Here is a 24488-nt window from a genome sequence, read left to right as displayed (position 1 = left end):
AGGCTGAGGTGGGAGGAGTGCTTGAGACCGGGAGGCGGAGGTTGTAGTGAGCTGAGATTGCACATTGCACTCCAACCTGTGTAACAGAATGAGACTTTGTCTCAAAAAAAAAAAAAAAAAAAAGTAGCTCTTGGCCAAGGACCTTCAGGAAACAGAAGTATACATATACAGATATGTATAAAAACGCTCAGGAACTGTTTACAGAAGTGAAAAAATAGAAATAGTATACACAGACACATAACTATTTCTACAGGAATGGAAAAAGAGACGGAGGTATGTATACCAAAGTATTAATAGTGGACTGTCTCTGGGGTATAGGATTATGAGAACCTGCCACTTTTACATGATAGATTACTATACTCTGTTTTTAATGAAGACCATGGATATCATTTGTAATCAGTATAAACAAAGATTTAAAAAAGAAACTTAAGAATCAAAACTTTCTCCCACACACAGTCTGCTCCTGCTTTCCTCTCTGTCTCAGCTAAAACAGCCACCCCTCTGTGCCTCAGGTTTCTACACAGTGAAATGGGGTAAACGATGCTACTTCCTGAGGTTTTTGAAGAAAAATGCTTTAACAACTCAGGCAAACAAGGCACTATGATGGCTAATTCTCCACCTGCCTTCTCTAGCGAATACTAACGTTCTTCTGACGATGGGCCCTAGCCTGTGATTTGTGAAGCCACACTCACCATGCTCCACCAAAGATTACTTACTTTGTGAGGAGGCTCCTTACAAAAATAGGTCACTTCTCCAGCGTCTGTTCCCACAAGAGCCAAGAGATTCTGAATCTTGTTCTTGTCTTCTAGCTCCCTGTAATTCTCATGGAAAGCAAGCACATATTATTCAATGTCCCAAGTAAGTAACCCTTGCTATTTAAAGGATCTCCCTTCTATTTTTTTTAAACAATAGTAACCTCAAATTAAAACAGTAACCTCAAATTAAAATTGAATAGTTATGTATCTAGACTTTAGCTCTACTTTGTAAAACATCAGGTATTTCCATTCAGAGAACAGGGGCCAGGGCACTTCTCAGCTCATTCTTTTTTTTTGTTTTGTTTTTTGAGACAGAGTCTTGCTTTGTTGCCCAGGCTGGAGTGCAGTGGCGCCATCTCCACTCACTGCAAGCTCCACTTCCCGGGTTCACACCATTCTCCTGCCTCAGCCTCCCGTGTAGCTGGGACTACAGGCGCCTGCCACCATGCTCGGCTAATTTTTTTTAATGTATTTTTAGTAGAGACGGGGTTCACCATGTTAGCCAGGATGGTCTTGATCTCCTGACCTCGTGATCCGCCCGTCTCGGCCTCCCAAAGTGCTGGGATTACAGGCGTGAGCCACCGCGCCCGGCCCTTCTCAGCTAACTCTAAAAGGGAACTGTAGCGGCTGCTGAGGGGCACTGCTCAGATCTTCCTCTTCAGGGCTGATGGCTCATTCTGCCATTTGCCAGGAATGCGGCCTGCTGATAGCTTGTAGTTGAATCTCCAGCCAAGGGAACTGCCTCTCATTCCTCAGGGACAGTCCATATCCAGTGCCTGGTCAATGAGGGAATACAAAAATCCAATCCCCTTGCCTCAGTTCAGGATATCTCTGAAGAGCGATCCCAGCTTCAGAGACCCCTGTGGTGCTGGACGAGGCCTGCTGCAACTGAGTCCCAGCTTAAGTTCCCTCACTTCCCAATAAAATTCCTGCAAGCAAATCTCCACTGCACAGTCTGTTTCCCAGAGAACTCGACCTAAGATAGCTGACGTCCGGACTGGACCAAGGAAGCAAACGCTAAAAAGGGATTTCAGGCTTGGTGTGGTGGCTCATGCCTATAATCCCAGCACTTTGGGCCAAGGCAGGCGGATCACCTGAGGTCAGGAGTTCGAGACCAGCCTGGCCAACACGGTGAAACCCCGGTCTCCACTAAAATGCAAAAATTAGCTGGGCATGGTGGCGCACACCTGTAATCCAAGCTACTCAGGAGGCTAAGGCACAAGAATCGCTTGAACCTGGGAGGTGGACGTTGCAGTGAGCCAAGATTGCACCATTGCACTCCGGCCTGGGTGATAGAATAAGACTCTGTCTCAAAAAAAAAAAAAAAATTAATTAATTTAAAAAAAACATAAAAGGGGATTTCAGAGCCAGTGACATGGAGATGGTTTACAGAACATGGCGTTTCAGCAAGGGAGATGGGTAGTCAACAGAGAATAGCTTAAACAATAAAAGATAAGTCAAAGATGGAAAAGAGGCTGAGGGCTGCGCCCCGTACAAAATCACAATCTCTGACTCATTTTTCAGGCCCAAGTACTTTTTTTTGTTTTGTTTTGTTTTTTTGAGACAGTCTCGCTGTCACCCAGGCTGGAGTGCAATGGCGCCATCTCGGCTCACCACAACCTCCGCCTCCTGAGTTCAAGCAATTCTCCTGCTTCAGTCTCCCAAGTAGCTGGGACTACAGGCATGTGCCACTATGCCCAGCTAATTTTTGCATTTTTAGTAGAGACAGGGTTTCACCATGTTGGCCAGGCTGGTCTTGGACTCCTGACCTCGTGATCTGCCTGCCTCAGCCACCCAAAGTGCTGGGATTACAGGCGTGAGCCACCGCGCCCGGCCTCAAGTCAGTTTTAAGTCCTAGTGACAATTACCTAAAGAAGAGGCTCGAACTCCTAGAAGGTAAGACCCTGTGACACCACAGAGTAGATATTCATGCTAATGATTCCCCACATCCTCCAAAGGGTCTACAGCCATTTATTCAAGTAACTACATACTGCGAAAAAGGAAAGACCTGGGCATTTTAAGGATTGCTGGATACAGGGTCCAAACTGACACTGATACCAGATAACCTGAAGCATCATCATGGCACTGGGGCATGTGGGGACCGTGGAATAAATGGAATTTGGGCACGTCCAGCTCACAGCAGGTCTATGGGATCCACCAAATCAATGTTCATTTCTTCAGTTCCCAAATGATTAAAATGGACATACGAGGTAGGGGGCAGTACCTCCAAATTAGCTTCTTGGCTTCCGGGGTAAGCTAAGTGAAAGCCTCTGAAACTGCCCCTCCCTAACCAGTCAAGATGATCAATAAAGACCTAAAGAATGTGGCGGTGGAGGTCCTTACCAAAGCCTCGTTTCATTCCTCAGTATGGCCTATACAAAACCAGGTGGATTCTGGGGATAGCAGCAGACTACCACCAAGTAGGCCCCAATTTCAGGCATGGTGCCAGGTGTAGGACCTTTGCTAGGACAGAAATACTTAGTCTCAGGCACATGGTAAGTGGTGAGTAATTAGGCAAATGCATTCCTTCCTACCCCTCAAAAGACCAGAGGCAGTTCACATCATGTGATGTGGACAATGGTGTACGTTTATAGTCTTTCCCAAGGCCATGTTAATGCTTTTACTCTCTGTCAATACAGTGTAAAAGAATCTGGGCCAGCGCAGTGGCTCACACCTGTAATCCCAGCACTTTGGGAGGCTGAGGCAGGAGTTCGAGACCAGCCTGACCAAGATGGTGAAACCCCATCTCTACTAAAAAGTACAAAAATTAGCTGGGCATGGTAATGCACACCTGTAGTCCCAGCTACTCGGGAGGCTGAGGCAGGAGAATCACTTGAATCCGGGAGGCAGAGGTTGCAGTGAGCCGAGATCACATCACTGCACTCCAGCCTGGGTGACAGAATAAGACTGCATCTCAAAAACAAACAAACAAATGAAAACAAACAAACAAAAAAGAATCTGGATCTGGCTACTCCACAGATCGCCAGGAGCTCACTACTGATGATATTGCACTTAATCAGACTGCATGAACAAGAAACAGCAAGTGCCCTGGAACCTTTGGTAAGATACGTGTGCTCCAGAGGGTTGGAGATGAACCTTATGAAGCACATCAGTCAAGTCTTTAAGGCTGTGATCTAGGTATGCCAGGATATTCCCTCCGAAGTAAAGATCAAATTATTTCATCTGGTACCTGCTACACTGAGAAGGAAGCATAATGCCTAAAAGGAGTCTTCAGGCTCTGAAGACAACACAGTCCGTATTTTGGAACACTGCTCTGACCCACGTACCAACTGACACAGAAGGCGAGCTTTCAGCGCGGCCGAGTTGAAAGGACGCGCTGCGGCTTGGGACATGTAACTCGGCAGATCCTATGGTGTCTGTGGTGGCACAAGGTACCAACCGGAGTTTACGGCAAGCAACACTACAAGAATCGTGACAGACCCTGAGAATCTGCCGCAAGACCACGCCGTCTACAGCTGAGAATGATGTCACATTTGAAAACCAGCTTCTGCCATGCTACTAGATCCTGCTAAAAATGGAGCACCTGACGGCAGGACACCAACAAAACCATGTGGTGAGGCTGGGCGCGGTGGCTCACACTTGAAATCCCAGCACTTTGGGAGGCTGAGGAGGGTGGACTGCTTGAGCTCAGGAGTTCGAGACCAGCCTGGGCAATATGGAAAAACCCTCTCTCCACAAAAAATATAAAAATTAGTCAGGTGTGTTGGCTCATATCTGTAGTTCCAGCTACTTGGAAGGATGAGGCAGGTGGATCACTTGAGCCCGGGAGGCGGAGGTTGCAGTGAGCGGAGATCATGCCACTACACTCCAGCCTGGGTGACTGAGCAAGATCCTGTCTCAAAATTAAAAATAATAATAATAATAATAAAGAAAGGACGTGGCTAAGTCTTTTCAACAAATGATGTTGAGAAAACTGGACATCCACATGCAAAAGAATGAAGTTGGAACCTTACCTAATGCTATATTCAAAAATTAACTCAAAATGGATCAAAGACCTAGACATAAGAGCTAAAATAATAAAAGTTTCAGAAGAAAACATAGGAGAAAAGCTTCCTGACAATGAATTTGGCAATGATTTCTTCGATGTGATACCAAAAGCAGAAGCAACAAAAGAAAAAAAATACAGAAATTGAACTTCATAAAATTAAAAACGCCTTGCTCGGCATGGTGGCTCATTCCTTTGGGAGGCTGAGGCAGGAGGATCACTTGAGGCCAGAAGTTTAAGACCAGCCTGAGGAATATAGTGAGACCCTCCTGTCTCTACAAAAAAAATGAAAAAAAGAAAATAAATTAACCAGGCATACTGGTGCATGCCTATAGTCCCGGCTACTCCCAAGGCTAAGGCAGGAGGATCACCCTGGCTGACAGAGCGATACCCTGCCTCTAAAAAAAAAAAAAAAAAAAAAAGGAGAAAATAAAAAGGCAATCTATGGAATGGGAGAAAATATTTGCATGTATCTGTATGTCTAATAAAGGTTTAGTATCCAGAATATATAAAGAACTTCTGTGGCCAGGCACCGTGGCTCACATCTGTAATCTCTGCACTTTGGGAGGGTGAGGTGGGAGGATCACTTGAGCTCAGGAGTTTGAGACCAGCCTGGGCAACATAGCAAAACTCTGACTCTACCAAAAATACAAAAATTAGTCAGGCGTAGTGGCACATGCCTGTAGTCCCAGCTACTCGGGAGGCTGACATGGGAGGAGAGCTTGAGCCCGGCAGACAGAGGCTGCAGTGAGCCGTGATCACGCCACTCACTGTAGCCCGGGCGACAGAGCGAGACCCTGTCTCAACGACAACAAAAACAACCCAATTATTAAAATGGGCAAAAGATGTGAATCGGCACGTCTCCAAAGAAGATATATAAACGGCACAGGAAAGATGCTCAACATGTTAAGATGCAAATCAAAACCACAATGGGACTCCCTCACACCCATTCAGACGGTTACTATCAAATAAACAGAAAATAAGGCTGGGCACAGAGGCTCACGCCTGTAATCCTAACACTTTGGGAGGCAAAGGTGGGCAAATTGCTTGAGCCCAGGAGTTTGAGACCAGCTTGGGCAAAACGGTGAAACCCCATCTCTTCAAAAAACACAAAAATTAGCCAAGCACAGTGGTGCACACCTGTGGTCCCAACTAATTGGGAGGCTGAGGTTGGGGGATCATCCGAGCCTGGGAGGTTGAGGCTGCGGTGAGCTGTGATCATGCCACTGCACTCCAGCCTGGTTGACTGCACAAGACCTTGTCTCCAAAAAAACAAAACCCAGAAAATAACTCATGCCTGTAATTCCAGCACTTTGGGAGGCTGAGGCAGGAGGACTGCTTGAGCTCAGGAGTTTGAGACCAGCCTGGGAAACATGGTGAAACCTTGTCTCTACAAAATACAAAAAACAAAACAAAAAAAAAACATAGCTGGGCATGGCGGCACATGCACGTAGTCACAGCTACTTGGAGGCTGAAGTGTGAGGATCACCTGAGCCTAGGAGGTAGGTAAAGGCTGCAGTGAGCCAAGATCATGCCACTGCACTCCAGCCTGGGTAAGACCCTGTCTTAAAAAAAAAAAAAAAAAAAAAAAAAAAAAAAAAAAAGGCTTAAAGGAAAAAAAAAAGAAAATAACAGGTATTGGTAAGGATGTGGAGAAACTCAAACCCTTGTGCACTGCTGGTGGGAATATAAAACAGTATAGCCACTATAGAAAATAGCATGGTAGTTACTCAAAAACACAAAAACAGAATTACCATATGATCTACTTCTGGGTATATACACAAAAGAATTAAAAGTAAGGTCTCGGACGGGCACAGTAGCACACACCTGTAATCCTAGCACTTTGGGAGGCTGAGGCAGACAGATCACTTGAGCTTGGAAGTTGGAGACCAGCCTGGGCAACATGGCAAAACCCTGTCTCTACGAAAATTACAAAAAAAATTAGCCAGGCATGTTGGTACACACCTGTAGTCCCAGCTACTCAGGAGGCTGAGGTGGGTGGATCGCTTCAGTTTGGAAGGCGGAGGTTACAGTGAGCTGAGATCCAGTGGCGGATGAACGGACAAACCAAATGTGGTACGTACATATAATGGAATATTGTTCAGTCTTAAAAAGCAAGAAGATTCTGACACATGCTACCACATGGACGAACCTTGAAGACATTATGCTAAGTGAAATAAGCCTGACATAACAAATATTGTATGATTCCACTTACGTGAGGTACCTGAAATAGTCAAATTCATAGAGACGAAAAGTAGAAGGGCATGTTCCAGGAACTGGGGTAACGGAGAGGTGGGAATTACTGTTGAATGGTATACAATTTCAGTTTAGGAATATGAAAATGTTCTAGAGTTCAACGCTGGTGACAGTTGTGCAACAATGTGAATATACTTAATGCCATTGAATCGTACACTTCAGACGGCTAAAATGGTAAACTTTTGGTTCTGTGTATTTTCCCCTCCCACTCCCAGCACACACACACGGAAACGCACTGTAAGGGAACACGTAGTGTACTGCTCAGATTCCCCCTCATGATCACGACATTTATCTCCCAGGAGCTCAGCTCTTCTCTAAAAATTACACTTGGCTGAAGGGGGCTTCCTCCCTGACGTTTACACACCCTCCCTGGGGACAGCCTGCATCCTATGACTGGTCAATGGGGGGACACAAAAGTCTGAGTCCTTTGCCGCCGAAAGACCACCCTATCCTTGGTGCTCCCTGTGGGGTTGGCTAAGGCTTCTGTTACCATTGTATCCATTCGTATTCTACCCCTGCCCAAATCTGCTCATAGCTATTATTCCAGAGAGCTTCTCTAGTAACTGCCCTGAAGGCAAATCTCCATCTCAGAGTCCATTTCCTAGGGAATACAACCTAAGAGAATTCATGTGGAGAAATGCATCTTTCTAAAAGTAATTTAAAGGGCTGGGCATGGTGGTTCACGCTTGTAATCCCAACACTTTGGGAGGCTGAGGTGGGCAGATCACTTGAGGCCAGGAGTTCGAGACCAGCCTGGTTGACAGGGCAAAACCCCATCTCTACAAAAATACAAAAATTAGCCAGGCGTTGTAGCGCACACCTGTGGTCCCAGCTACTTGAGAGGCTGAGGCATGAGAATCGCTTGACCCAGGAGGCGGAGGCTGCAGTCGAGATAGCACCGCTGTACTCCAGCCTGGGCAATGGAGACTGCCTCAAAATAAATAAATAAATAAATAAATAAATAAATAAATAAATAAAATACAAGTAATTTAAAGTTATAACTCCAACATTTCCCTTCTCCTGCTTGGTACCTGATTCTCAGTCGGTCATTTTCTGAGTAGAGGCGCAAAACATGTTCCCGCTCTTGGAAGAGGCAGACCTGCATGTCACTTAGAGCTTTCTGCAATTCAGCAATCTCTTCCTCCCTCTGCTGCAAATCACATTCAAGTTTATGCTGCAGAAAAACCACAATGAGAAGCTGAAAGACACTGGGCTTCAATGGAGTATCTCTCACTGGATAGGGAGGAGTCTACTCATGTAGAAATATTCCAGAGTAGGCCGGGCGCGGTGGCTCACGCCTGTAATCCCAGCACTTTGGGAGGCCGAGACGGGCGGATCATGAGGTCAGGAGATTGAGACCATCCTGGCTAACACGGTGAAACCCCGTCTCTACTAAAAAATACAAAAAACTAGCAGGGCGAGGTGGCGGGCGCCTGTAGTCCCAGCTACTCAGGAGGCTGAGGCAGGAGAATGGCGTAAACCTGGGAGGCAGAGCTTGCAGTGAGCTGAGATCGCGCCACTGCACTCCAGCCCGGGCGACAGAGCGAGACTCCGTCTCAAAAAAAAAAAAGAAATATTCCAGAGTAAATAATTTCGCCAATACAGAATTCAAATGACAGCAATAGGCATGTATAGACTGGAGTTTGTTTGTTTATTTATTGAGATCAAGTCTTGCTCTGTTGCCCAGGCCGGAGTGCAGTGGCACGATCTCAGCTCACTGCAACCTCCACCTTCTAGGTGATTCTCGTGCCTCAGCCTCCCAAGTAGCTGAGATTACAGGTGCATGCCACCACGCCCAGCTAATTTTTGTATTTTTAGTAGAGATGGGGTTTTGCCATGTTGGTCAGGCTGGTCTCAAACTCCTGACCTCAAGTGATCCACCCGCCTTGGCCTCCCAAAGTACTGGGATTAAAGGCATGAGCCACCATGCCTGGCCTTGACTGGAGTTTAAAAGCTACAGGATGAGTGTGAAGTTTGCATTTAACATCAAAGCTCTCACATCTTCCTTTTACGGACTATAGAATCCAGAATGCCGTACGACTCACCTATTCTATCCACAGCTTTTTTTTCTTTTTGAGACAGAGTCTCGCTCTGTCGCCCAGGCTGGAATGCAGTGGCATAATCTCGGCTTACTGCAACCTCTGCCTCCCAGGTTCAAGTGATTCTTCTGCCTCAACCTCCCGAGTAGCTGGGATTACAGGTACACACCACCATGCCCAGCTAATTTTTGTATTTTTAGTAGAGATGGGGTTTCACCACGTTGGCCAGGCTGGCTTGAACTCCTGAGCTCAGGCAATCCACCCACCTTGGCCTCCCAAAGTGCTGGGATTACAGCCGTGAACCACTGCACCCGGCCTATCCACATTTTTTTGGTAATGTTTCCTGTATCATAAGCATTATTATGACATGCAGAAAAACAAAGATGAAAAGATCTGATTCCTGTCTACAGAGCTAAGGAATTTCATGGGGAGAGAGGCAAAGGATTCAAATAAAATAATTACTTCATGAAAGCATGCATGGTGAAATGGTGTGGGGGAAAGCGTGGCAGGAATAAAAATTCTGAAATGCTTGGGAAATCAAAGCACTGCCACCAAAGAGCTGACACTTGACAGACGAACAGAAAACTGGTAGAGAGAGAAGCAGACGGTTGGTACTCCAAGAAAAGAGAACAGGAAGTTAGAACCATGAGAGAGCCTGATGTTGGTAGAAAGGAAGAAGATCTCGTCACGTGCTACAACATGGACGAAACTTGAGGACGTTATGCTAAGTGAAGTAAGTCAGTCACTAAAAGAAAAACTACAGTATGATTCCACTCTATTCTAGATAAATCCTGCTCTTTTTTTTTTGAGACGGAGCCTTGCTCTGTCGCCCAGACTGGAATGCAGTGGTGTGATATCAGCTCACTGCAACCTCCACCTCCTGGGTAATTCTCCTGCCTCGGCCTTCCAAGTAGCTGGGACTACAGGTATGTGCCACCACGCCAAGCTAATTTTTGTATTTTTAATAGAGACAGGTTTTGCCATGTTGGTCAGGCTGGTCTCGAACCCCTGACCTCAGGTGATCCGCCTGCCTCGGCCTCCCAAAGTGCTGGGATTAGACGTGAGCTACCATGCCCGGCAAATCCTGCTCTATTTCTAATTCATAGAAATAGCAAGTAAAATAGTGGTTACAGGGAGTGTGGGGAGAAATGATCTGTTTAAGGGATGGAGTTTTGGTTTTATAAAATGAAAACATTCTAGAGATCAGTCACACAACAATGTGAACATACTTAACACACCAGGCATGGCAGATCACTCGAGGCCAGGAGTTCAAGACCAGCCTGACCAACATGGCGAAACCCCATCTCTACTAAAAAAACAAAAATTAGCTGGGCGTGGTGGCACCCTATAATCCTAGCTGCTCGGGAGGCTGAGGCATGAGAATTGCTTAAACCCAGGAGGTGGAGGTTGCAGTGAGCTGAGATCGAGCCACTGCACTCTAGCCTGGGTGAAAGAGCAAGACTGTCTCCAAAAAAAAAATTATATATACATATACACACATACTCACACACACAAACACTTAAACACTACTGAACGCTTAAAATTGGTTAAGGTCATTAAAAATAATTTGACAAAGGCTGGGCTCAGTGACTCACACCTGTTATCCCAACACTTTGGGAGGTTAAGGTGGGAGGATGCTTGAGCCCAGGAGTTGAAGACCATCCTAGACAACAGAGTGAGATTCCATATTTACAAAAAATAAAAAATTGGGCAGGGTGCAGTGGCTCACGCCTGTAATCCCAGCGCCTTGGGTGGCCGAGCCAGGCAGGTCATCTGAGGTCAGGAGTTCAAGACCAGCCTGGTCAACACGGTGAAACCCAGTCTCTACTAAAAGTACAAAAATTAGCCGGGTGTGGTGGTGGGCACCTATAATCCCAGCTACTCAGGGGGATGAGGGAGGAGAATTGCTTGAACCTGGGAGGCAGAGGTTGCAGTGAGCCGAGATCGCGCCACTGCACTCCAGCCTGGGTGACAAGAGCAAGACTTCATCTCAAAAATAAAAAAGAAAATAAAAAATAAAAAATTAGCTGTGCATGGTGACACAAGCCTGTTGTTCCCAGCTACTTGGGAGGCTGAGGCAGGAGGACTGCTTGAGTCCAGGACTTTGAGGCTGTAGTGAGCTATGATCACACCACTGCACTCCAGCCTGGGCAACAGGGCAGGACCCTGACTCAAAAAACAAAAAAACAAAAAACCTAGAAGTCTATAGATACATACACAATGTGATAAAAATGACAAATAAATATTAACAACTTATTCGGAGAAAGGGACAGCATACAGGTCCACAGTGGAACTCAAAAGGTTGGAAACACTTTTTTTTGTAGAATCTACAAAAAAAATTAGGCTGGGCATGGTGACTCACACCATGTCCCAGTAAATGTATTTAGAGATGCTGCATCACTGTCATCTGGCAACCAGTCCCCATCCTGAGGCTCTTCAGTAGCTCAAATGGAATGAATTACCCTATAATTCATTGTATATACACATAATGTGAGAAAAATGACAAGCAAACCTCCAAAAAACAAAAGCCTAATAAATTTGGACAAGCACAAATATTTCAGTACTGCTAGAGTGAAAAATGTGAGGCCAACTGGGAATGTAAGAGACCAGAGGCAGGTACTGGCAAGGAGGATACTGTCATAGTTTAGACGCAACTCAAGCGTCTGCATGAGCATCGTGGCAAAAGTGATGTGGGTGTGGGAATGGATTAAGTAATATTTAGGAAGCAGAATCAATAGGACTTGCCAAAAGATTCAGTGTAGGGGACTTGAAAGAACCGTAGGCAATCATGCCATTTACCAAGACAAAGAATAAAGAAAAGTTAAGGAATGAGGAATGGAGGGAGGCAAAATGGTGGCGGTACATGTGCGGGTGAGGAAGAGGGGTAGAGAAAGGAACTTCGGGAGAAAAGTGAGTCAGGGCTAGTTATTTAACAGTCTTCATCACATACGTAGCAGTGTAATACAAGGATAAAACAAGGTCATTTATAGTAGAATCTGGAAGAACTTTGACGTTTAAGAGTAAGGAAAGAGAGTTGTTAATGGACACTGAGATGAGCTGATCAGAGAGGTTAGACAGAAATTGTGAAAGAAAAATGACACAGCAATCAAGAAAGGAGGCCAGGCTCATGCCTGTAATCCCAGCACTTCAGGAGGCCAAGGCAGGCGGCCCACAAGGTCAGGAGTTTGAGACGAGTTTGGCCAACATGGTGAAACCCCGTCTCTACTAAAAATACAAAAATTAGCTGGGTATGGTGGTGGGCGCCTGTAATCCCAGCTACTCGGGAGGCTGAGGCAGGAGAATCGCTTAAACCCGGGAGGCAGGGGTTGCAGTGAGCCAAGGTCGCGCGCTATTGAACTCCAGCCTGGGTGACAGAGCGAGACTCTGTCTCAAAAAAAAAAAAAAAAGGAAATCAAGAAAGGAAGAAAATTACAGAAAAAGAGAGGTCAAAAGTGACAAACACTGCAAAGGACAAAAAAGAGAAAAGTTTGGCAAAGAGGTACTTGGAGAACACAGAAGGCATGGTTTTAGTGGTGTGGCAAGGACAGAGATGAAACTGCAGTCGAGAAATTCCCCAGCTGGGCACGGTGGCTCATTCCTGTAATCCTAGCACTTTGGAAGGCCGAGGTGGGCAGATTGCCTGAGCTCGGGAGTTTGAGACCAGCCTGGGCAACACGGTGAAACCCTACCTCTACTAAAAAACAAAAAATTAGCTGGGTGTGGCAGCGTGCACCTGTAGTCCCAGCTACTTGGGAGGCCGAGGCAGGAGAATTGCTTGAACCCGGGAGGCAGAGGTTGCAGTGAGCCAAGGTTGCATCACTGCACTCCAGCCTGGGCGACAGAACAAGACTCTATCTCCAAAAAAAAAAAAAAAAAATTCCCATTCAGTGAATGGGAAAGTCAAAAGATTCTGGAAGTGTGACTGGGAAAAGAAAGAGCCATTTATATAAAAAGAATAGCTAGAGAGAGAAGCCCAATGAAAGAAGAGTTTTTCATTTTTCTTTTGAGTTGGGAAAGACTGGAGTATGTTTATATACTGAGAAGAAAAAGCTAATATCAAGCAAGAAGTTAAAAATACGACAGAAAGCGGAGAAGAATGATGGAGCAAGGTTTCTCAGGAGGAAAAAGGGGTGAGGGTCACAGGAGGCATTGGATCAATCCAGCTCGAACGGGCACAGATGCCCTGTTCCCGAAGCAGTCAGAAGAATGATCATCAGAAGGTGACTGAAGGCCAGGTGCCGTGGCTCACACCTGTAATCCCAGCACCTTGGTAGGCTGAGGTGGGAGGATTGCTTGAGACCAGGAGTTCCATACCGGCCTGGGCAACACAGTGAGACCATGTCTCTACAACAAATTTTTAAAAAATTAGCTGGGCATGGCGGTGTGTGCCTGTAGCCCCAGCTGCCCAGGAGGCTGAGTGTGGGAGGATCAGTTGAGCCTAGGAGTTCAAGGCTGCAGTGAGCCATGATTATACCACTGCACTCCAGCCTCGGTGACAGAGTAAGACCCTGTCTCAAAAAACAAAAAAACAGGCTGGGAGCGTTGGTTCATGCCTGTAATTCCAGCACTTTGGGAGGCCGAGGCAGGCGGATCACAAGGTCAGGAGATTGAGACCATCTTGGCTAACACGGTGAAACCCCGTCTCTGCTAAAAATACAAAAAACTAGCCGGGTGTGGTGGTGGCGCCTGTGGTCCCACCTACTTGAGAGGCTGAGGCAGGAGAATGGCGTGAACCCGGGAGGCGGAGCTTGCAGTGAGCCGAGATTGCGCCACCGCACTCCAGCCTGGGTGACAGAGCGAGACTCCGTCTCAAAAAAATATAAAAAAAAACAAGGAAAAGTAAAGCAACCAAAGGAAAGAAGGAGATAGATATGGATGGAGTAACTGTGTGAAGATGAGCAGGAAAGATGTTGACAGAGGAGGGCTAAGAAGGGGTTGCAGGCTAGAGGTGAGGGTGTGGCACAGATGTGGAAGGAGAGAAAACCCAGTATGGATAGGTAAGAAAACTGTTGTATAGTGGTTGAGGGTACAGCTGAATTTGTTTACCATCGATTCATTATGTACTGATTTGTGACCTTTCTACAACAGTGTCCTCAATCAGGAGTAACTTTGCACATATACACACCCATTCCAGAAACATCTGGCAATATCTGGAGACATTCTTGATTGTCGCAGCTGGGGGTGTTGTGTTACTGGCATCTATGGGTAGAAGCCAGGGATGCTGCTAAACATACTATCACGCACGGGACAACCCCTCACAACAAAGAATCATCCAGGCCAAAATGTCAATAATGCCGAGGTCAAGAAATCCTGCTGTAGGAGAACAGGTGGCAGATAACTGGATGATGCCACAGCTTAGTTTTTGCTATGCAAGTGGAGCAAAAGAATAATTGAGCAAGGGGTCATTTGCAGGCAGCGCTGTTACTACGGAAGCAAAGCATCATGGGGTTTAGGTTTGAAGGACATGACGTCAGAGCTATATGCAGCACTTAGAAAACCGAAAATTCCGGAAGCTACGGAGGTAACAAAGAAGTTAAGGACTACTCAGATATAAGGAAAGGAAAGAACTAGGTATAAGAGATATGGAGATGTCAGAATTTAAGATTTGAGAAGAAGAGCAGTTTTTGGGGGTTATGATCCAAGAAGGGCCTGAAGAGCCCAGTAGCTGGGCTGGGGAATAAAAAAAGGAATATTTTGTTTTTTTTTTTTTTTTTTGAGACGGAGTCTTGCTCAGTCGCCCAGGCTGGAGTGCAGTGGCGCGATCTTGGCTCACTGCAAGCTCCGCCTCCCGGGTTCCCACCATTCTCCTGCCTCAGCCTCCCGAGTAACTGGGACTACAGGTGCCCACCACCACGCCCGGCTAATTTTTTTGTATTTTTTGCAGAGACGGGGTTTCACCGTGTCAGCCAGGATGGTCTCGATCTCCTGACCTCATGATCCGCCCGCCTCAGCCTCCCAAAGTGCTGGGATTACAGGCGTGAGCCACCGCGCCCGGCCTAAAAGGAATATTTTTATAAAACATCTGCTTATGATACAAGCTGGCACTTGCAGAGCATCTCTAATTAATGAAGACTTCATCAGAGTTCCAAAAAAGCGTGCGTCGTCTCTTTACCTGTCCTTCACAAGCTTCTTTGTAGAGTTCCAGTTTCTTCAGCAAGTCCTCATTTTCTGCCTCGCACTCAGCCATCTTCTTCTGATAATATTCCAGGAGCTCCTTAGAAGGACCGAGTTTGGCCAGACGATCTTCGAGGGAAGGCAAGGGGGTTGACTCCAGTGAGTCTGCCATTCCCCTCCTCTTGGTGGGACCACTGGTGGCAACAGCACGTTTGGAGACAACTGCTTGCCTAGGTGAAATTGGAAATGATATATTCACTACACTCTGTGGAGTTTAGGAGTTATGACCTTCCAAATCAAAGCGGCTTTTGTGTTCCTAAAGTGCTTACAATGAAGGTGCTCACGGATTTGGAAGTTTAGCTGGCGCGGTGGCTCACGCCTGTCATCCCAACACTTCGGGAGGCCAAGGTGCGAGAATCACTTGAGCCCAGGATTTCAAGACCAGCCTGGGCAATATAGTGAAACCCTGTCTCTATTAAAAAAAAAAAAAAAAATCTTGGCCAGGCACGGTGGCTCACGCCTGCAATCCCAGCACTTTGGGAAGCCACGGCAGGCAGATTGCCTGAGCTCAGGAGTTCGAGACCAGCCTGGGCAACATGGTGAAACCTCGTCTCTACTAAAATACAAAAAAAAAAATTAGCCAGGCGTGGCGGTGTGCACCTGTAATTCCAGCTACTCGGGAGGCCAAGGCAGGAGAATCGCTTGAACCCGGGAGGCAGAGCCGAGATCCTGCCACTGCACTCCAGCCTGTTGACACAGCGAGACTCCGTCTCAAAAAAAAAAAAAAAAAAATTGAAAGTTTGATATGACAGGATAGTAAACAATTTTATTAATTATCTTCCAAGTACTAATGGTTTAAAGCTGGATTCAAAATACATGTTAGAGCCAGGAATGGTGGCAGAGCTGAGTGGCTGAGCAGTCCCAGCTACTCAGGGGGCTGAGGTGGGAGGATTGCTTGAGCCTAGGAGTTCCAGTCCAGCCTGGGCAACATAGCAAGACCTCGTCTCTAAAGAAATAAAAATAAAATCCATTAGAGACTTTAAGATAATTAAAAAAAAAAAAGAACATAAACTAAGGGAGACCACGTAGTAACAATCAGAAAGTGTAGTACTACTATAAGACATATTGCAGGCCGGGTGCAGTGGCTCACGCCTGTAATCCCACCACTTTGGGAGGCTGAGGCAGGTGGATCACCTGAGGTCAGGAGTTCGAGACCAGCCTGACCAACATGGTGAAACCCCGTCTCTACTAAAAATACAAAAATTAGCCAGGCGTGGTGGCGTGTGCCTGTAATCTCAGCTACTTGGGAGGCTGAGGGAGGAGAATAGCTTGAAACCCGGAGGCAGAGGTTGTAATGAGTAGAGATTGCGCTATTGCACTCCAGCTTGGGCAACAATAGTGAAACTACGTCTCAAAAAAAAAAAAAGACATATTGCAATTGAAACAAACACATCAGATGCTAATCTCTAGCATATGAGACATTTGAATCGCACAGATTAAAACTAAATGTTATTAACTGGCAAAAAGACTCTGATTAAAGGTTGGACATGGCTGGGCGTGGTGGTTCATGTCTATAATCCCACCACTTTGGGAGGCTGAGATGGGTGGATCACCTGAGGTCAGGAGTTCAAAACCAGCCTGGCCAGCATGGTGAAACCCCATCTCTACTAAAAATACAAAATTAACCAGGCATGGTGGCGGGCGCCTGTAATCTTAGGTGCTCGGGAGGCTGAGGCAGGAAAATTGCATGAACCTGGGAGATGGAGGTTGCAGTGAGCCAGGATCGCATCATTGCACTCCAGCCTGGAAAACAACAGCGAAACTCCATCTCAAAAAAAAAAAAGGGTGGACATGAAGTTTTTGTTTGTTTGCTTCTAGCAAACAAGACTTGAGCTAAAATAATGAAAGCTGGAAAACAGTACAGGCCAGGCGCAGTGGCTCACACCTGTAATCCCAGCATTTTGGGAGGCTAAGGCAGGCGGATCACCTGAGAACGGAGGTTTGAGAACAGCCTGACCAACATGGAGAAACCCTGTCTCTACTAAAAATGCAAAAAACTAGCCGGGCGTGGTGGCGGGCGCCTGTAATCCCAGCTACTCGGGAGGCTGTAGCAGGAGAATCACTTGAACCTGGGAGGGAGGTTGCGGTGGAGCCGAGATCACGCCATTGCACTCCAGCCTGGGCAACAAGGGCAAAACTTTGTCTCAAAAAACAAAAAAACAAAACAAAACAAAAATAGCACAGAAGAAGAGAAACCCTCCTGTGAAAATAAATCAAATTTGGTTGTCTGCAATTTATAACATAACAAAATAGACAGCAGAGTAGAGAAACTATACCAGAAGCTCAGAAGCTCTGAGTTAGAGTTAATATTTGTGCTCACTTCTAATACATAAGCATGCAGAGATATTAAAATTTGTCAACTAGCACAAAGAAAAACTTAAACATTTTCTCAATCACTAAAAACTTGTGAGAGAAATACTGTTTTACTTAACATTTCTTTTTTTTTTTTTTGAGATGGAGTCTTGCTCTGTTGCCCAGGCTGGAGTGCAACGGCGCGATCTCAGCTCACTGCAACCTCCACCTCCTGGGTTCAAGCAATTCTCCTGCCTCAGCCTCCCACGCAGCTGAGTTTACAGGCGCCTGCCACCATGCCCAGTTAATTTTTTTTTTTTTTTTTTAAAGTAGAGACGGGGTTTCACCATGTTGGCCAGGCTGTTCTCAAACGCCTGACCTTGTGACCTGCCCACCTTGGCCTCCCAAAGTGCTGGGATTATAGGCGTGAGCCACCATGCCCGGCCAACATTTCATGTTTTCTAAAGGGGTTGTTTCAGGCTGGGCACAGTGGCTTATGCCTGTAATCTCAGCACTTTGGGAGGCTGAGGCGGGAGGATTGCTTGAGTGCAAGAGGTCAAGACTGCAATGAGCTATGATTGCACCACTACACTCCATCATGGGCAACAGAGTGAAATTCTGTCTCAAAAAAAAAAAAAAAAAAACCCGTTAGGAAATACGTTTCCAATACCTTCCCAGTTCCTAGGCTAACTTAGTCTAAGGCTATATAAGTCTTGATTTCTTAACAACTTGAAAATAAGCAAATGTCTTACTTTCTGCAGACAGGGGTGTGTTTTGGGGTAAAGTTCATGCTGTCTTTTTCACACCTATCAAATACACAAAAGTTCATAATTAGGGGCCAAGAATAGAAAAATAGAAACAGTACAGAATGCATAGACTGGTTCCCTCTTCAACATCATCATATTTGCCTCTTGGAAAGAATTTGATGTTTTAAAATGTAGTTTTTTTTTTTTGAGACAGAGTCTCACTCTGTTGCCCAGGCTGGAGTGCAGTGGCTTGATCTTGGCTCACTGCAACCTCCGCCTTCCAGGTTCAAGCAATTCTCCTGCCTCTGCCTTCCAAGTAGCTGGGACTACGGGTGCCCGTCACCGTGCCCGGCTAATTTTTGTATTTTTAGTAGAGATGGGGTTTCACCATATTGGCCAGGCTGGTCCTGATCTCCTGACCTCATGATCCGCCCACCTCAGCCTCTCAAAGTGCTGGGATTACAGGCGTGAGCCACCACCCCCGGCCTAAAATGTAGTATTCTTTAAAGTATCTCCAAATCCTGAAATTCATGCCTTTTGCATTTTCAAAAGGTACTCATAATTATTTTCAAATAAAAATCAGAATGGCATTGAATATTTAAATGGATAAGCACACAAAGTAAGAAAGGTCTCCTTGTTAACTGCAAAAACACAAAAACAAATCTACAATCTTTTCCTTGAAGTTATAGGAGAAGGAGATGCAGAAAAATCTCTACTAAGCAAGAAACAGCACATAGAGCCAGGTGCAGTGGCCCGCACCTATAGTCCCTGCTACTCAGGGGGCTGAGGAGAGGGAATTACTTGAGCCCAGGAGTTCAAGGCCAGCCTCACCAACAAATGGACTTCCCCTGCCCCCACTCCTCTCTCCATAAACAGAAGCAGTAAATGGAAATGAAGGTAGAGCACCCACTATATCAAATTTAAAATGAATACAAAACCACTGATGCGATCTTCATTTCATGTGCTTTCTCTATTATCGTCAGTAGAAGAAAAAAAAATTACTTATAAACTTTAAAAGGCTCTTCATAATCTCCATCTCAATTGATAAAGCAAGATCTTGAGCTCCTGCACTTTAAGCAACCTTATTACAGAAATTTTCAGGAAGATAAACTGCTGGAAAGGGAATGCCATTCCATGTTATATGACTGACAGAGAAAGAAGGAGAGAGGGAGGGAGGCTGATTTTTTACTGCTTTGGTGAAAGCTTTCTTATCAAGCATGCTCTGTCAATCCATTCTGATTCTCAGCAAGTCAGATGATGTTCTGTTATGTCCTTCTACCTGGTATAATCTGCTTAAAATCTTCAGTTCTGCAGCCGGAAACAGTGGCTCACGCCTGTAATCCCAGCACTTTGGGAGGCCGAGGTGGGTGGATCATGAGGTGAGGAGATGGAGACGATCCTGGCTAACACGGTGAAATCCCGTCTCTACTAAAAATACAAAAAACTAGCCGGGCGAGATGGCGGGCGCCTGTAGTCCCAGCTACTCGGGAGGCTGAGGCAGGAGAATGGCGTGAACCCGGGAGGCGGAGCTTGCAGTGAGCCAAGATCGCGCCACTGGACTCCAGCCTGGGCGACAGAGCGAGATTCCATCTCAAAAAAAAAAAACTCTTCAGTCTTTTGGGAAAGAATTTTGTGTAAAAGTATGAAAAGAGACAATCACCACTGTTACTTCCATATACCACTTTCCTGCTCAGAGCCCCACAGTGCCTCTCCCCCTGACTTCTTCAAAGCTGTCTTTGTTTGGCTTCCAGGACGCCTCTTCCTAGTTGTCCCCTTTCCTTACTGGTCATCACTCATTGTCTTGGTGATCTCCTGAGGTCTCACAGTTTTAAACAGTATGTACACATTAGTCGGCCGGGCGCGGTGGCTCAAGCCTGTAATCCCAGCACTTTGGGAGGCCGAGACGGGCGGATCACGAGGTCGGGAGATCGAGACCATCCTGGCTAACATGGTGAAACCCCGTCTCTACTAAAAAATACAAAAAACTAGCCGGGCGAGGTGGCGGGCGCCTGTAGTCCCAGCTACTGGGGAGGCTGAGGCAGGAGAATGGCGTAAACCCGGGAGGCGGAGCTTGCAGTGAGCTGAGATCCGGCCACTGCACTCCAGCCTGGGTGGCAGAGCGAGACTCCGTCTCAAAAAAAAAAAAATATATATATATATATCGCTTTGGGGCCGGGCCTTGGCATGGCCAGGCCATGGCAAGACCCTATCGCTACCAAAAATGTAAAACTTAGCTGGGCACGGTGGCATTGCAGTCCCACCTGCTTGGTGTGAGGACCACTTCAGCCTGGGGGTTCAAGGCTGCAGTGAGCAGTGATCGTGCCACTGCACTCTAGCCTAGATGATAGAGCAAGACCCTGTCTCAAAAAAATAAAATAAAATAGGCTGGGCACAGTGGCTCATACCTGTTTAATGCCAGCACTTTGGGAGGCCAAGGTAAATGGATTGCTGGAGGTCAGGAGTTTGAGAGCAGTCTGGGCAACATGGTGAAACCCTGTCTCTACAAAAATTACAGAATTAGCTGGGAGTGGTGGCACGTGCCTGTAGTCCCAGCTATTCAGGAGGCTGAGGCAGGAGGACTGCTTGAGCTTGGGAGGCAGAGGCTGCACTGAGCTGAGATTGCCCCACTGCTCTCCAGCCTGAGCGACAGAGTGAGACCTTATCTGGAAAAAATAATAATAATAAAAATAAACATTGTAGTTGAGAGTGTAGGCTCTGACATCAGACTTGGGTTTGAGTCAAAGCCCTGCCTCTTATTAGCTGTGTCCCTCAGCTAAGTTATCCTCTCTAAATTTCAGTTACTTCTATGTCATAGGTTGGTATATGGATTAAATGACATAATGAATATAGCGCCGAGTGACAGTGTTTGACATATAAGCACTCAATAAACGTGGACTATTATTATTATTGACAACTCCCAAAGGTTCTGTCTTCAGCTTTCTTTATCATTTCCTCTAACCATTTCTTTGGGAACATCATTATTCCTCCTGTTTTTATTATTAACTCTACCATCTAAAACACTACATGGCATATAGTAAGTAACAAGTACATGTTGAATAAACAAACATCTCTTTTAACCTCTTAATTTGAATTAACAAAAATGTACTGGACATTTTCACCTATTGGCGCTTGAAATGTTTAACTTAAAAAAGAAATCACTCAAGTTAGGTATTTTTTTTTTTTTAGCATCTCAAAGTTAACATTTCCTAAACCTAACACATCATCTTTTTATCCAAACACGACCCTTCTGACTTTCCTATTTTAGGTACTAATTTGGCGTTTCCAAGCAACTAGGAGTTGGCAACTTAAATTCATCATTTGATCACTCGTTCTCCTGAATCTGTCTAACCCTATGAATATCTTGTACATTTTATCTCCACAATGACCATGTTAATTCACAGTCTCAATACTTCTTACCCATACCACTACAACAGCTTAACGGTTCTACCAACTCCTTGCCTCTCCTGAACCATTTTCTGTAATAAAATTCATCAGTAGAACCTCATAGTCTAAAGCATTAAATCAAACTTGTTAGCCTAGAATTCACGACTTTCTCCACAAGGGCCAAACCTAACTTTCCTGCCTTATTGTCTTCTACTCCCCCAAATGTACCGTCTCCAGATAACTTCCCTGCCTCCATACCTTTGTTCATGAGCTTCCCTCTAGCTGGAACACAGCTCCCTCCACAGCCCTCATTTCACTGAACAAAATCTAGTCTGTACATGAAAACTCGTCTTAAATAGCACCTCCTTTTTCTCTTTCCTGAGTCTCCCCATCCAGAATGATTTAGCAAAAATGATCTAACTGCAAAAGAACTGCCTTTGAAATTCTCTACAAGTCAACGTATTAGAATTCTTTATTGCTATCGTTTCTCCCTTGCTAGCGTGCGTTCCCTGCAGATAAAAACCGCGTCTTACTCTGCATTGCCTCTTCCGAAGAACAATGCCCTTGCTGACAGGTAAATTAACGGGTTTCAGCTAGCTTCTCTGCACCTATCTCCAATATCCTTGCTTAGGTATATTCTTATAGCTTGTCTACTAACAATTAACATTTATGTAGCACTTCGATTTTTTTTCTGTTAGCCACGTGACAAATCTGTGAAATTTATTTCATTCTCCCCACAACTGGTAAGTATTTTTATTACCCCTTATTTTACAAATGAGGAACCTGAGGGTTAGAGCAGCGTGGGGTGAGCGTGTACCGGAACCCATCTCCAGGGCGTCCGAATCCTGCACCCCTTTCCCCACTTCACCCCACGCTCGACTCCCTCCCTGCGGCAGGTCCCCTCCCTCCAGCACTCCGGAGGTCTCTCCCTCCCTCCCTGCGGCAGGTCCCCTCCTCCAGCTCTCCGGAGGTCTCTCTCCCTCCCTCCCTGCGGCAGGTCCCCTCCCTCCAGCACTCCGGAGGTCTCTCCCTCCCTCCCTGCGGCAGGTCCCCTCCCTCCAGCACTCCGGAGGTCTCTCTCCCTCCCTCCCTGCGGCAGGTCCCCTCCCTCCAGCACTCCGGAGGTCTCTCCCTCCCTCCCTGCGGCAGGTCCCCTCCCTCCAGCACTCCGGAGGTCTCTCCCTTTGCACCCTCGAACTTTCTCCTCCGGTCCCCAGCCCCGCCACGGGCACCAGATTCCAGGCTCACGTCCCTCTCCTCCGCACTGCTTCCGCCGTTACTTCTCCCTCACAAGATTTTCTTCCCAAGGCCTCTTACTAACCCCTTCACCCCCAACCCGAAACTCCATACTCACGACACACTGAGACTCCGCGTCAGGGAACTCAACTGAAACGCAAAAGTCAAACCAAGGAGCGTCGCGGCGCCACGGCGCGTCCCTGAATCAGTGCAATCGCGCAGGAGTTTACAAGGCCCTTTGGACTGCGCACCAATGGGAACGGCCGTCACACAGAGGCCCGCCCCATCTCGCCCCTCCTCGCGGTGCTCCTGGCCGCGCAGAGGTCTCTGGGAAACGTAGTTTTTCTTCTGCATGCAGTTCTGCGCGGGGCGATGCAGCTGGGCTGCAACCTGCTCCTCCAGGTACCGGTAATGGGACGTTTGGGGTCAGAACGCACCACTTCCGGGCACCCCCACTTAAGATTGCTCAACTGCTTTGAGCTCAGGTGCTTCGCGTTCATGGTACATATATGTTGTCATTTCCAAGCTTGTCTCAAGAAGATAAAGATTCTAAGAAAAGTTTATTCTTCCATGACCTGCTGGCCTAGAGCCAGGATAGGACCTGAGGTTCAGTTTCTACGGTCAGGGGATTATGTATTAAAATTCTACTGTTTGTTCCGTAGCAGACGCTGCTTCCTTTTCCGGAGAAATGTGAGTCACTGGGCTTTCATGATCAAAGCAAGTTCAAAATCCATTATGTTCTCATCTTTCCGGAAAGCAAGGTGTAAAGGTGGGGGGGAAAGCGCTTAATTGCAGCTACTGGCGTGGAAAAGCTGGGCCCTTCGCTGGTACGAGTCCTAAGGATGTCTAAACGGAACGTGCGTCTGCTACAGGCACACTTTCCTTTATTGCGCTTCCCAGATAACTGTTTTTACAACCGTAAGGTTTGTGGCAACGCTGCATGGAACCAAATCTATCTGCGCCATTTTTCCTACAGCACAGGCTTACTGTGTGCCTCTGCACCACACTTGTTAATTTTCACAATATTTCAAACTTTTTCATAATAATTGTATGGGTTATGCGGATCTATTATCTTTTATATTACTATTGTAATTGTTTAGGGGCACCATGAACCATGCCCATATAAGATGACAATCTTAGTTAATAAATGTTGTGGATGTTTTGACTGCTCCACAGACCAGCAGTCTCCCTGCCCTTCTCCCTCTCTTCTTGCCTCCTTATTCCTATGATACAATATTGAAATTAGACCAATTAACAACCGTACAGTGGGGGTTCAAGCGAAAGATAGAGTCACACATCTCTTACTTTAAATAAAAAACTGAAAATGATCAAGCTCAGCGAAGAAGGCATGTTGAAAGCCGAGACAGGATGAAAGCCAGTCTTCTTGCACCAAAGTTAGCCAAGTTGTGCGTGCCAAGGAAAAGTTTTTGAAGGAAATTAAAAGTGCTGCTCCAGTAAACACACAAATGATAAGAAAGTGAAACAGATATTGCTGATACCGACAAAGTCTGAGTGGTCTGGACAGAAGATCAAACCAGCCACAACATTCCCTCACGCCAAAGCCTAACCTGGAGCAAAGTCCTAACTCTTCAATAAAATG

General features: G+C 46.2%; 1 protein-coding gene across 3 annotated transcripts in view; it reads right to left on the bottom strand.

Annotated features, from left to right (window-relative positions):
• Window positions 1–23138, bottom strand: part of CCDC77 (coiled-coil domain containing 77) — a 38372-nt gene extending 15234 nt beyond the window's left edge. Inside the window, exons 1-5 of one of the 3 annotated variants that reach the window (XM_050747078.1) lie at window positions 23007–23138; window positions 18275–18328; window positions 15169–15400; window positions 8049–8191; window positions 717–813 (exon numbers count right to left, since the gene is read on the bottom strand). In XM_050747078.1, the coding sequence (XP_050603035.1) occupies window positions 717–813; window positions 8049–8191; window positions 15169–15400; window positions 18275–18312 (510 nt within the window). In that variant the 5' untranslated portion in view covers window positions 18313–18328; window positions 23007–23138. Of the gene's footprint in view, window positions 1–716; window positions 814–8048; window positions 8192–15168; window positions 15401–18274; window positions 18329–19547; window positions 19855–23006 lie in introns of those variants that run through there. The other 2 variants (XM_050747079.1, XM_050747080.1) reach the window with 2 other exon arrangements.
• Window positions 23139–24488: the final 1350 nt, after the last annotated feature.

The sequence above is a fragment of the Macaca thibetana genome, chromosome 11 (assembly GCF_024542745.1).
Source record: "Macaca thibetana thibetana isolate TM-01 chromosome 11, ASM2454274v1, whole genome shotgun sequence".
Taxonomy (NCBI): domain Eukaryota; kingdom Metazoa; phylum Chordata; class Mammalia; order Primates; family Cercopithecidae; genus Macaca; species Macaca thibetana.
This window is presented reverse-complemented; position numbering and strand designations above follow the sequence as displayed.